Source organism: Camelus dromedarius, chromosome 26 (assembly GCF_036321535.1).
Source record: "Camelus dromedarius isolate mCamDro1 chromosome 26, mCamDro1.pat, whole genome shotgun sequence".
Lineage (NCBI taxonomy): Eukaryota > Metazoa > Chordata > Mammalia > Artiodactyla > Camelidae > Camelus > Camelus dromedarius.
Window position 1 is genome coordinate 13,089,202 of NC_087461.1, and position 14,800 is coordinate 13,104,001.

General features: G+C 40.1%; 1 protein-coding gene across 11 annotated transcripts in view; it reads left to right on the top strand.

Moving 5' to 3' along the window:
* CACNB2 (calcium voltage-gated channel auxiliary subunit beta 2) overlaps positions 1 to 13,079 on the top strand; it is a 347,650-nt gene extending 334,571 nt beyond the window's left edge. For 10 of the 11 annotated variants that reach the window (XM_031444658.2, XM_031444660.2, XM_031444659.2 and 7 more), the window contains 4 exons: positions 4,536 to 4,687; positions 6,059 to 6,154; positions 7,227 to 7,412; positions 8,786 to 9,362. In XM_031444658.2, the coding sequence (XP_031300518.2) occupies positions 4,536 to 4,687; positions 6,059 to 6,154; positions 7,227 to 7,412; positions 8,786 to 9,280 (929 nt within the window). In that variant the 3' untranslated portion in view covers positions 9,281 to 9,362. Of the gene's footprint in view, positions 1 to 4,535; positions 4,688 to 6,058; positions 6,155 to 7,226; positions 7,413 to 8,785 lie in introns of all 11 variants that reach the window. The other variant, XM_031444663.2, reaches the window with a different exon arrangement.
* Positions 13,080 to 14,800: the final 1,721 nt, after the last annotated feature.

Here is a 14,800-nt window from a genome sequence, read left to right on the forward strand (position 1 = left end):
AGTTTCAGGTGTACAGCAAAGTGATTCCGTTACATACATATGTGTGCGTATATATTTCAGATTCTTTTCAATATAGGTTATTACAAGATACTGAATATAGTTCCCTGTGCTATACAGTAGGTCCTTGCTGTTTATGTTTTACATACAGTAGTGTATCTATGTTAATCCCAAGCTCCTAACTTATCTCTCCTCCCTCCTTTCCTTTGGTAACTGGAGTTTTTCTGTTTGTGAGTCTATTTCTAGTTTGTAAATAAGTTCATTTATCTCTTTTTTTTTAGATTCCACATATAAGTGATATATATTTGTCTTTCCCTGACTTATTTCACTTAGTATAATAATCTCTAGGTCCATCCATATTGTTGCAAATGGCAGTATTTCATTATTTTTTATAGCTGAGTAGTATTCCACTGTATGTATGTGTACATACAGCGTACACAACAGTCTTTACCCATTCATCTATCAGCAGACATTATGGCTGTTTCCATGTCTTGGCTATTGTAAACAGTGCTGCTATGAACATTGGGGTGTATGTATCTTTTTGGAGTTTTGGTCCTTTCTGAATATATGCCTAGGAGTGGGATTGCTGGGTCGTATGGTAAGTCTGTTTTTAGTTTTTTAAGGAACCTCCATACTGTTCTCCATAGTGGATACACCAGTTTACATTCCCACCAACAGTGTAGGAAGGCTCCATTTTCTCCACACCCTCTCCAGCATTTATTATTTGCAGACTTTTTAATGATAGCCATTCTGATGGTGTGAGGTGATACCTCAGTGTGGTTTTGATTTGCTTTTCTCTAATAATGAGCGATGTTGAGCATCTTTACATGTGCCTATTGGCCATCTGTACTGTCTTCTTTGGAGAAAGGTCTTACTAATTCTTAACTGACCACTTGGATGTCCCCCAACACCAGCTGCTATCAAAGTAACAACCCCCTCTGTTTTTACAGTATTGGTCAATTATAGAAACTGGTCTCCAAACAAGCAAAGCGTCCCTTCTTTTTGTTTTACAGAAAACATTATGATTGTCCCTGAGCACTGCTGTTAGATATCAGAGATGTAAAGTGTAGGCAGAAATGCTCTTCATTTTCTCAGCACCAGTTTTAATTCAGCACGTGTTAGAGATTGGGACATGGAATGATGAATAAGGCTTTCAGATTCAGAAATGAACATCAGCAGTCTTGAACATTTCTTTTTTGACATAAATTCTAAGTATGATGTACTGTGTTAAAGGAAAACCACTAGTATAGATTCATTTCTTTTTGAAGCATCATTTTTACTTGGAAGTTAAAAGTATTTTCTTCAGGATTTATTGGTCATCTTTCTTTAAGGTTTATTTACTAATATGTTGCATTGGGATTCTGAAAATCCCCTTTAAATTTTTTAAAAATACATCATTTCTCCCCTTAATGTAAAAAGTGTAAGATATTTGTGTATGTAAGAATATTAAAAAGATATGTGTGTGTATACACACACATATGTATACACAATACATAAGATCATGATATATTGACACTGACTGTTAACAGGAGTAATTTGGGGATATGTAATAAGATAATGGACTATTTTCTTTTGTTAATCTGTTACCCAGATTTTATACAATGAACAAGCGTTACATTTATAATCAGTTTAATAGTGCTCAAACCTCTAAAAACATGTATTTTTTAAGTTGTAGGATTCTGTGACTCAATAGCTGTTATTAACAGTACACAGATGAAAATCTTTGGGACCAAATTTCTTTTTACTGATATAATTACATTTACCATTATATTAGTTGCAGACATACAACATGATTTATACATGTATGTATTGTACGATGATCACAATAAGTCCAGTTATAAGTTTATGTACATACACAGTAATGAATTTTTTTCTTGTGCTGAGAAATTCTAAGATCTACTCTTTTCGCAGCTTTCAAACATACAGTACAGTGTTATTCACTGTGTCACCAAGCTGTGTGTTACATCGCCAGGACTTACTTATATCATCCGAGCACCTTCACCCACTCCCCACTTCCCATCTCTGGCTACAACCAATCTGTTCTCTGTATCTATGATTTTGATTTTTTTTTTCAATTTCACATTTAAGAGAGATAGTATGGTATTTGTTTTTCTCTTATTTCACTCAGCATAAGACCAGTAAGGCCCCGTCTATTCATGTTGTTGCAAATGGCAGGGTTTTCTTTTTTATGGCTAAGTAATATTCCTGTGTGTTTGTATATCATGTTTTCTTTATCCATTCATCCAGTGATGGACTTAGGTTGTGTCATCTTGGCTATTGTAAATAATGCTGCAGTGAATATGGGAGTGCAGGTTTTTCAAGTTAGTGTTTTCATTTCCTTCAGCTAAATACCCACAAGTGGAACTGCTGGATCATACAGTAGTTCTGCTTTTAATTTGGCAGTGGGCAGGGGTGGGTGGGGGGCTCCATACTGTTTTCCACAGTGGCTGTACCAGTCTACATTCCCACCAACAGTGCGCGAGAGGCCCCTTTTCTCCACATCCTTGACAACACTTGTTATTGTTTTTTTGATAATAGCCATTCTAACAAGTGTGGGTGATATCTCATTGTGGTTTTGATTTGCATTTCCCTGCTGATTAGTGATGTTGAGCACCTTTTCATGTCCCTGTTGGCCATCTGTATGTCCTCTTTGGAAAAATGTCTATTGAGATGCTCTGCCCATTTGTTAATTGGACTGTCTGGCTTTTTTGCTATTAAGTTATATGAGTTCTTTACATATTTCAGATAATAATTCTGTATCACGTACAGGTATACCTCATTTTATTGTGCTTTGCTTCATTGAACTTTGAAGATAGTGTTTTTCACAAATTAAAGGTTCTGGCAACCTGGAATCAAGCAAGTCTACTGGCACCATTTTTCCAACATCTGCTCACTTTGTGTCTTTGTGTTACATTTTGGTTATTCTCTTGATATTTCAAACTTTTCAGTATTATTTTCTATGATGATCTGTGGTCAGTGATCTTTGATGTTACTACTATGACTCTCTGAAGACTCAGATGATGGTTAGTATTTCTTAGCAATAAAGTATTTTAAAATTAAGGTATGTACATTGTTTTTTTTAGAAACAACTTATTGAACACTTAGACTACAGTTTAGTGTAAACTTACTTTTATATGCACTGGGAAACCAAAAAATTCATTGTGACTTGCTTTATTGTGATATTTGCTTTATCGTGGTAGTCTAGAACCAAACCCACAATATCTCCAAGGTACGCCGTACACAGGATTTGCAATTATTTTCTCCCATTTCCTTCGCTGTGCAGAAGCTTTTTAGTTTGATGTAGTCTCAGTTGTTTACTTTGGGTTTTGTGTCTGCTTTTGGTGTCAAATCCAAAAAAGGCTTCGCCAGAACCAACATTAAGGAGTTTACTACCTATGTTTTTCTCTGGTTTTATGGTTTCAGGTTATACATTTGAGTCTTTAATCCACTTTGAGTTGACTTGTGTGTACGTGGCCATCGTTTTCACATCAGTATTTACTGAAGAGACTGTCCTCTCCCCCAGTGTATATTCTGGGGTCCTTTGTCATAAACGGACCATTTATGACAGCCCTCCATCATTGTAGTGGGTACTGCAAGCTGCTTCTTTTGCTTTATAGACCTGTCATATCTAGTAGTCTCTGGTTATTTAACTGTTATTTAAATTTCAATAACTGAGTTGTTCAATCACTCTAGCTCCCTTTCAAGTGCTCAAGGGCCATATGTCGCTGGCAGCTACCAGACAGCAGTGATACAAAATACTTCCCTCATCACAGAATATTCTCTTGGACGGCCCTTTTTAGACTCTCAAGAGATCATGGAAGATGTGAATGAACTGAATGAAATTCTTTTGGCGTTCAAGTAGATTTTAGGAGGCTGAAGTTTTCTGTCAGTTGTCAAGTCTGGATTTCTGTAGCGCTGCCTCTGATGACTGCCCTTTTAAAACATGAATGTTACAGGACCATTCTTTTGTTGGTGGAAAATATGAGAAGTGCGGTTCTGGACAAGTCTGTTGTAAACACTCTTAAAGTCTTTCCTGTTTTATGTTGTCCTTCAGCTTGGTAATACATACACCTAGACTCTGTCATATCCAGAAAGCATTCCAGTGGGTGACATATAAACACAGATAAGCCCCTGCAGTGAAAGCTGGTGATGGTTGCTGGGGTAAAGTGGTCAGAAACAAACACAGGAAAGAGAGCTCTTAAGGTTTCTATCTGACATTTTGAGAAAATGACTTCATTGAGTGAAGTTTTACACCACAAACAAGTCAGCAGAGAGAGCCAAAAATTGTGATTCTCACAGACACCATGTTATATGGGGAATCAATTTTATAGCTGGTTTAGAGAGTGAATTACTTAAATTCTAGAGGTGGTGTGAAGAAACAGCTCTTTTCAAAGGATAGCTTTCATCAGCTTGCTGACTTGTAGACCTTAACCTAAGGGCTCACCTACCTGCCTTGCTGCTGAAGAAACAGTGTAGCATTCTACTTTATCTGGTCTAGAAATACTCTAAGTAATCAAACTCTGCTTAACCTTTCACAGCGGAAGTTCAGAGTGAAATTGAAAGGATTTTTGAACTTGCAAGAACACTGCAGCTGGTAGTCCTTGACGCAGACACTATTAACCATCCAGCCCAACTGAGTAAAACCTCTCTGGCCCCTATTATAGTGTATGTGAAGATTTCTTCTCCTAAGGTAAGGAGGGTTGTGACTGCTCTGTAATTAAACTTTCCTAAAAATGGTGGTTTATATTCTACTTCCCAGTTATAAATAGGTTATGTCCATATCCAGCACAAAGGGTTTGGAGAGAGACACGGTAGTCAAGAATTGTTCAGATTCATATAAGCAGAGCACGATGATTAGTTTCCTGGCTTAGAAAAGTGATTCCCAAAGTGTGGGCCATGGATTGCTGGTGGTGGGAGGTTTCCGAGGCCCTTCCAGTGTCCACGGGGTCAGAACCATTTCCATGATCACACTAAGACACTGTCCTCCTTTTTCACTGTTGTGATATTTGCACTGATGTTAGAAGCAGTGGTGGGTAATGTCTGGGAAGGAATCAAGACCATGCCAGTGCTAAAGGCATTGCGGTCTTCCTCACCATGTCCACCCAGTTAAAAAAGTTTCACTTAAGAATAGCCTGATGAAGCAGTAAAATTTATTAATTTTATGAAATTTTGACTTATGAATACAAGGCTTTTAAATATTCTGTGTAACGAAACATGAAGTACACTTTAAGCTCTTCAGCTACGTACTAAGTTATCTGGAGAACAAGTTACTGGTGTGATGATTTGAGTCGTAAACTGAACGAGCCACTTGGATCATGGAACACCATTTTTATTTGACATGCCTGCTGAGACCCATTCAAATGTCAAGATAGATCAATGGAATTTAATTAAGAAAAGTTCATTGATGGGTTTCAGACTTCACATGGCAGCTAGTCTTTTTTAAAAAAACTACCATTTGTTAACTGTGGTATCAAAGAAAAATAAGGCTATATTTTCTTTGTATATTTCAACCAAAACAATATACCAAAGCAGATTCAATGCAGAGGCAGGAAACTTCAGCTGTTTTCTGTGAAGCCGGACATTGGAGAAATTTGCAAATAATTTAGCTGTTTTTATCAGGAGTGAGTAGTGCATTTAACATGTAAACAGGTTTATTGGTCATTTTAAAAGGAATCAGTATTTTTTTAATTTCTCACTTTTTAACTTCTAATATGTAAATATTAGGTATAGTTCACATAAAATAAAAAAGCTCTTTGGAGTTTGCAACAATTTTTTAAAACAGAAGTCATGAGACAGAAAGTTTGGTAACTGCTGGCCTTGAAAAAAAGACAAGACTCCTCAGGATAAGCTCCATGCTGGTGATCCTGTTTTTGAAGCTTGCAACTGAGATTAACATGTTCATTTTGCAGTTAATATATTTAATATATTTTCACTTCAATAATTCAACCTAATACAAAGCATTTGTGCTGTATGGAAAAGGCCCTGGATAAAAGAGTGAATGTTGAACCTTGTCGTTTACCTGAGTACAGATATTCTCATTTAAAAATCTTGTCTTTTACAGGTTTTGCAAAGGTTAATAAAATCTCGGGGGAAATCTCAAGCTAAACACCTCAATGTCCAGATGGTAGCAGCAGATAAGCTGGCTCAGTGTCCTCCGGTAAGTCTTCTCTATTCAGTATAATCCACTCGGAGGCATCAGACCTGGCATTCTGTTAACAAAAACCAGACGGACAGGTAAATGCCGGTCTGAGGGGAGAACTCTCTCCGTTAGCAGAACGGAGAAGAAGTTAGAAGAAGAGAACTGTCCACCTCTTGCCGTGAGCACCTGTCTAGGTCACCATCGTGACTTACGAATGGCTACGGTTTGTTCGGTGGTGACTTCACTTTGTTAATATCTAACAAACACCTACTTAGTATCTTAAATGAAACAAGATTGTGGTTTCAAAAAATACTTGGTTTGAAAGATGGATCTTTTGGGGATCCGTCTGTTATTCACTTCTAATCAGGGAATGAGTTGCTGGCTCTTAATAACCGTCTAAGAAATTGATCAGAGATATTATAAAAACAAATTTTGAAACCAGTCAGTTACCCAGATTTGGACACCTGAACACACTGCTTTATATAGCATGCTTTGGGTTTTTGTTTTGGCTATTCTAAAATGAAGGTTGAGCAGAAGCTTTAAGAATTATGCTTATATCCACTTATGATTATTTGGAGTATGTTAACATTTATAAGAACTTTGTTTTGAAGTTTGGACCAGGTCAAATCATCAGTGGTTTCAGCTTTCTCTGCCAAATTTCATGTCCTAACCCTGCCTCAGTCATCTCCCAAGATTAAGGTTTCCACAGGCTCTATGGCAAAAACAGGCTTCTTCCTGTACTGTTTGGCTTGCACTCCTATTTTTCTACATCTTTTTTTTAACGTAGTATCTATTCCTTTCTTCATGATTGGCAACTTTTCTGTCATGCCGTGAACAACTATTATTACATCGGTTAAGCATGTGTGTTCTAAACAAGGATCTGAGGACACACACTTGTAATCTGACTAAATAGGACGGTCAGCCAATCTGAAAAGTAGGGGCACATAAGCAAGAGCAGAGACAAAGCGGTGAGGTTCTTGGGCCCCTTCCTTCCTCCGCCCTGTGTTGGGGGAGGTTTGGTGCACATGTGTGACATTCAGTCTGTAATGGGCCGGTGTAAACGTGCCCTTTGAAATGTCTGCCTCCACAGGAGTTGTTTGATGTGATCTTGGATGAGAACCAGCTCGAGGATGCCTGTGAGCACCTGGCCGACTACCTGGAGGCCTACTGGAAGGCCACCCATCCCCCCAGCAGCAGTCTCCCCAACCCTCTCCTCAGCCGGACTTTAGCCACTTCAACTCTGCCTATTAGCCCTACGCTAGCCTCCAATTCACAGGTAAGGGAGCTCTTTTCTACCGTCTAGCAACGCAGCTGTCTGGGGTCACATGGCTGGGAGGCAGGCCCAGAAGTCCAGCACAGTGCTTGTTCCAAGCGGGCAGCTCTATCCAGAATGAGAAGAACCCGAGTTGCTTACGTCCATCCCCAGCATGCGTTGTGTGCCTGCAGAAAAGCAGAGTAAATAGAGTCCCATGAACATGTAGAAACCGTAAAATTCCCTATCCCCATATTCTGTTAAGACAGAGATAGAAAAACCGTCTCCGTGGTCAGCAATACAGACCATGGACTCAGACTGCCTGGGTTCAAATCCCTCGTCATCTCTTCTCAGGTGTGTGCCCTTGGGAAAACCCTTACCTGCTCTTTGCCTTCGTGAGGCTGTTGTAATTAACTATCTCATGTCATTCTTTTCTCATGAGACTCTCTTGTTGTATTTTACAGGGTTGTTATATTAATGAGTTGCCATATGTGACTGTCTTGGGACAGTGCTGGTCTCATATTAAGTGCCATTTAAGCATTTGACATGATTTTTTTTCCCCTTAAAACCAACATCCTAAGAACTGAATCTTCCCACGTGTATTCAAGCAAAGGTAGTTAAGCGTACACCCACGTATAGATAGATCTCAGGGACCTGTGTATCTTTGAACCACAAGAGAACATATAAAAAAATTCTTCCTCCTTAGTCTTTTTTTTTTTTTAAGAAAACTTACTCTGTACGCTGTTCTGTGCACTTACAAGTTAACAAAGTCTTATTATAAGCAACATGGATGTCCCTGGAGAACATCATTCTAAGTGAAGCCAGAAAGAGAAAGAAAAATACCATATGAGATTGCTCATATGTGGTATCTAAAAAAAAAAAAAAAAAAAAAAAAGAACATAAATACAAAACAGAAACAGATTCATAGACATAGAATAAAAAGTTGTGGTTGCCAGCAGGGCAGCAGGGAGGGGCGGGGGGATGGACAGACTGGAGTTCGAAATTTGTAGGTACTGATAGGTATATATATAGAATAGAAAAACAAGATTATACTGTATAGCACAGGGAAATATATACAGGATCTTGCGGTAGCTCACAGTGAAAAAGTATGCGACAATAAATATATATATGTTCATGTGTAACTGAAAAATTGGGTGCTACACTGGAAACTGACACAACATTGTAAACTGACTATAACTCAATTAAAAAAATAATAAAGTCCAATATAGTACAAACTTATAAATGCCACTGCATGTTATCAAGAGAATGAAGCGACCGAGCTAGGTCAGGTTTCATTTTAGGTGCTTTAAAAAGGGACTAGACTTGAATGGGCTTGCCTGTGTGAAAGGGCCTTAGACTCAGACCTTGGCTGAGGTGTCTGCTCCCCTCTCCTCCAGGGTTCTCAAGGTGATCAGAGGACTGATCGCTTGGCTCCCACCCGTTCTGCTTCCCAAGCTGAAGAAGAGCCCTGCCTGGAACCAGTCAAGAAACCACAGCACCGCTCCTCCTCCTCTGCACAGCACCACAACCACCGCAGCGGCACCAGCCGAGGCCTCTCCAGGCAGGAGACGTTGGACTCGGAAACGCAGGAGAGCCGAGACTCGGCGTATGTGGAGCCAAGGGAGGAGTACCCCCACGAGCACGCAGACCACTATGCCCCTCACCGCGACCACAGCCACCGAGATGAGAGCCACGGGAGCGGGGAGCACAGACACAGGGAGCCCCGGCACCGGGCCCGGGACCCCGATCGCGAGCAGGACCACAACGAGTGCAACAAACAGCGAAGCCGCCATAAATCCAAGGATCGCTACTGTGACAAGGATGGAGAAGGGATATCCAAGAGACGGAATGAGGCTGGGGACTGGAACAGGGATGTTTACATCCACCAATGACTTCTGGCCCTTTTGCATTTTGTCTTTTTTTTTTTCTTTAAGTCTTGTATCCCACCACCCTCAAACTCATCTTTGGGGTCTACACTGCAATCATATGTGATCTGTCTTGTATATTTTGTATTGCTGTTGCTTGAATAGCAATAGCATGACATAGAGTATTAATATACTTTTTTTTTCCTTTTGTAAGTGCTATAGAAATTCGCCTGGAACGGCTGCAGTTCTCCAGTTGTATACTGGACTTTTCAAAAACTGTCTGGGATAGCTGCCACTTGAACAAAAGCTGTTGCCATCCAGGTGGCCGTTAGTATTTTAAGAAGCATAGCTGACATTTTCAAAAATGTAGCTGACGTATCCAGCAGGCCAGAATTGGCCCAGCTAAAAAGTGGAATTTCTTGATTCTCCAGATTTTTAACATGTAGGCACCTGATTTGCATAGTCATCCATGGACCACTGTTTCTTGCTTGTACCTCTGGCTGACTAAATTTGGGGACAGATTCAGTCTTGCCTTACACAAAGGGGATCATAAAGTTAGAATCTATTTTCTATGTACTAGTACTGTGTACTGTATAGACAGTTTGTAAATGTTATTTCTGCAAACACCTTCTTATAATTATATATATATAATATATATATATTATATATATATATATATCAGTTTGATCTCACTATTTTAGAGTCTTAATGCCAAGTCAGCAGATTTGCTTTATGAATTACAGGGACTAGAAATGCCCACATTCAGGAAATTTGTAATAACATCGTCTAGACGCCCCTCCCCATTCTCGTAGAAAGCCTGTACATACTGTAAATACATGTGACTGCCTGACTTGAAAAGGTTTGATTTCTGAATGTTTTACCGTCCTTGTAAGTTTATCATTTTGACCATAAATTAAGGTAAATGTAACCAAACTCCAAAGGTTGTTCTACTCCATGCAGTTCACACTGACTGTGACAAACACCTCCTTCGTAGCTAGTGTCTGAGGTCACAGCACTGGAGTCTATGAGCCGGAGCTCTGTGTGTGCCTGCGTGTGTCTGGGTGTGTACGTGTGCGCGTGTGCGAGGCAGACATGGACCTGAATGAATGCCGAGGACTAACGAAGAAACCAGCGACCGCCCCCGAGGAGCGCCCCCGAGGAGCCCCCCCACCTGGCTCTGCGCCACCGGGATCCAGGACTGCGAGGAAGCTCGCTGCCAAAGGGGACTCGGGGCGCAGCTGCCCGCAGGCTCCTTGTTTCTGCTCTGAGAGCGTAAGACCTACCGGCAACTTTTAACTGTGAGTGTTTCACTGGAAATGTACAATCTTCTGTGTGTTCAAGTATTTGTTTTAGGAAGAAACGTTTACACAGCTTGTAGAGTTATTTTGTGGGGAAATAAATTTTTCTAACTTCTCCCACTTCCTCTCCCACCTCGCCAGACGTTCCTGTTGTCCCCCAAGCCCCACTCCCACCCCCCCAGTTTACCTCTCGGTACGTCCCCCACCACCGACTCCGTGAGTTTCACTGTCCCACAAAACCCCGAAGTGCTTCTTAGAACCAAAGCTTCTGCTCTTCAGAAGAAATCAGGGCAAAACGAGGTGACCTGAAGGAAACGAAATGTTGAGAATATTTTCCTCCATCAGACATCTCCTCTGAAGGGGAAACCAGCAGATATGTTCTCCATGGACCACGAGGTGGCCGTCACACTGAGGCTAAAACTTCCTGCGTCCCTTACATGTCCATCTGTCCAGCTATGACTGGACAGGTCAGACAGTATTAGGTGTGCAAGGACCTAGCACTTGAAGTTTGTCCCTGGAAAATGCCTATCTACGATTGCCTACCTTCAGATCTGTATATTCTGTAATTATTTTGTTAAGTAAGTTACTCTATTTTTTTGTCTTGCTTCTTTGCTTATCTCAGATTCTTGCCAAATATTCTCGGACCTTTATAAGTAAAACTGTTTCACATTTAACTCCTTACTCCCCTCCCCCAAAGAAAACTCAGAGTTTTAAAAATGAGTTACATATATGTAGTGTTTTAGCAGCTAATGCAGGAACCATTTCCGCCAATTTGTTACTTAGCTCTGTACTGTTGACCTATCTTTATTTATTGAATATGAAAACAGCAGTCATAATATATAAATTTTGATGTAAAATATTCACATCATTGGGAAACCATATTCCCATGAAAGTTACTTTTATAAAACATTTCCAATTAACTTCCCATCACAGTAAGAGGTTGCTGATCACCAGCCCCATCCTTTCCTATGTGAAATTTCATCCCAGTTAATGACTTTGAAATACTTAAATCCTTGAAGTATAACTGGTATGAATTTTTTTGCTGCTACCATTAATCCCTTTCAAAGAGTCACGCTAACAGATTCCTTTTTTAAATATTCTGGATTCTTCACTTGTCACTTTACTGTGAAACACATTAGTCCAAATCAGAGTATTCCTCAAAAAACTATATTGCAGGATTTGACATAAGAGCCTCTACATGTGAAAAATGTATATTGGATGTGTGTGTAAACAGTGTGTACTAAATATGTAAATGAAGAAACCATCCCAAGGATGACGGGATATTTACTGACTTGTGGAATGTAAAATTCTAGTCTTTTCACACAGCAAAGGCTTAAATCTTAACCCACTCAGTTGCAGAACCATGATTCTTGTAGTTAACCTAGAAAATGCTGGAAATGTTAAGAGTTCTATGTTTTGTTGTCAACCCCATTTCAGCTTCTCCTATGCGCTTCTCTACTGCTCACTGAAGTTACTGTTACAAAAAGGTGCTGCTAAGTGTAGGGTGTCTTAGTTATACTGTACTTTGGGACAATGCCACATCTTAACATGGTCTGCTCTGCATTCATGTTAAACATTCACTGTCAGCTACACTGAACTGTTCAACTAACCTGGTTTAAAGTCGTTCGTGTAAAACAAATAAAGAGCTGGCTTCTGCACTGTTTATAATTAGTAGTATTAATTGCCATTTTAGGAATGATTCTTAGAGCTGAAGATATGCTAAATGTTCAACACTTGGCACTTGTGGTGCATCTTCCTGGGGGGGGAGGTGGACAGTGCCGATCACAGCTGAACTGTCCTCACTTCCTGTCACATCTGCTAACACGACAGCTTACGGTAGGTACAAGCTCTTCTAAAGTATGAGGCACAGCACAGGAAACTTCCTCCCCCCTGCATCCTACATGTTCAGCAATTCTGGACTCAGATTTTGAATTGTATTTTTCATTTTTAAAATGAAGAGCCATCGTGATGACAAATCGAATTCCTCACCCCTGGCCCTTTGCTCAGTGATGTAATGCTGCTAGTCTCGGGTACTCTGATCTCATTAATGCATCCAAAGTTACACTGTTGGAGAAAACAGCTAATTAGATGATTCGGGGGCAGTTGTTTAATTTTGGCCAAGCTCTATTTTTTTACTATTTGTACTTTACAATTTAGACTAAAATGTGACACACAGTTTTGAAGTAAAGTGTACTCACTGTCAAATTAAAATGTTTCTGTTTCACAGACATATCTATGGTAATTAAATGTTAAAATATATTAACTTTCCTCCACATTTCCCTGATTTTTTCCTTTTATATTTTTTCTTAAACGTCTGTGTTCCTTAAGATTGAATGTGTCTATTTTCCTATTTGTTTTATTTTTTGAAAGAAACCCACTGAAAAATGTCTGTTAAAGGAAAACAATTTAACAATAATCTGTCCTTTTGTCCTGTCTTCAATATGCAAATATTTTTCTTCTGTTTTGCCTGCATTGATTGCATTTTGATATATGTTGGTACTGATCAAATATTTACACACTTGCTATAAGGCTCACTCTCTACCATTTCCATCCCAGCTTAGCACCTAAGGCTTTGCAGAGAGAGTAAGAAATGGATTTTGTGTATTTTTTTTTAAAAATGCACTGAAAGTTCAGGGAAGTATGCTGAGCCTTAGAAACAGAAGTACCGCAGGTAAACAGTGTTTCCCTTTAGACAAATGACATCTACTGGAGAGAGGCAGAAGGACGGATGGAAAGAAGTCTGGCACATATTTGAATCTTATGGAGCCTGAAATGATTTTTCCCTCGTTCAGTAAGGATGTAATGATGATTCTGAAGATGTCACAGACAGCACAGGGGTCCTGCCTCCAGGGTACTGCCTAGCCTGGGGGTGGGGGTCTGGGGTGTGCCTAGTAAATCAGTGATGTGTGTGTTAAGTGCCATGGTAGCAGGAGATACGGGCACCAGGGGTGCAGAGAGATGCCTAACTCAGCTTCAGAGAAGGGTGTTCAAGAAAAATTCCCTCAAGCAGAGGCCTTCTGAAAATCTCACCTGCTCCAGGGGACCTTGCATTCTTGATGGAGACAACAGTGAGTTACGAGACATTCCTAATGGAAACCTATAAGGAAAAAAGACAATTATTAGGCAATTATTTCCAATTATCCACTTTATATGCCCAAAGGGCAGGAATTTGGGGATGATTTAAATTAACAAGTGTATTTAACACTACACGAGAAGAGACAGCTTTTAAACTATGGCTGGGTGTTGGGTATTTTAACATACCTTATCTAAAAAGCAGGAAGAATGAAGCAAGCAGACAGTTACAATTAATTTTTTAAAAAGCAGTCACTATACTGGCCACTATGGGAGACATTTGGTCACTTATGCAGTTTCAGTGATGTTCTTGTTTTTGTCTGATTTCAGACATGATAATCAAGTGGTCTTTTTTTTTTTTTTGGTCTTAATCTTTCATAATCACAGTTGCTCTGTCTGAGTTGATGTTCTGTGAAGTTGTTATGTTCAGTGGTTCAGTGGGAGAACACCGAGGCTTACCTGTAAGTGCCCGGCCCGTTCCAGCATCAGAAGATGGCTTTCTCTTAATTGTCAATCACATCTCTAATAACTTGTATGTGTTCCAACAGAGGATAAAACGTACCCAAATTGTGCAATACTCTCATATTTTTAATCTACAGAGTGAAAAAAATATTTGTTAATTTCCAGTTTAAAATATGGAAAAAAGGAAAGTAAACAGAGTGAAGGGAGACTCCCATTTAGGAGCAGTACAGAATTCGTTTCAAAGAGGGTTGACTTACCAAATAGCAGAAAAAGTCAGGTAAAATACCCAGCTCAGTTCTTCCATAAAGTCAACTTCTACAAGACTGAACAAGTCTGAAAGGCCATAAGACACCCACCAATAAGGTGATGACAGGCAGACATGCCACTGTATGCCCTTCTGAGTTCTGGAAAGTGACCCATGAGCTCAGGCCTTTGGGCAGCAACACCATGACGTCACTCAGCTTCCCAAAGAAGAGCCCTAAGCCAAGCTCCACAGAGGACGGCAGCCCCTCCATGGCACTGATCCACCACAGGGCTCTGCCCAGTTACCACGGATCCACTAGCTACAACAAGACCTGGGAAACACACCAACATTCCACCTGGAACCCAAGAAGCAACTGACATCCTGGATTGGTCAGCTCCTGCCCTCACCCTGCTGCGTGAACTCTGCTGGCTGGTTCCAGAGGCATTCTGGTCATGCCCCTGGTCTGCTCTG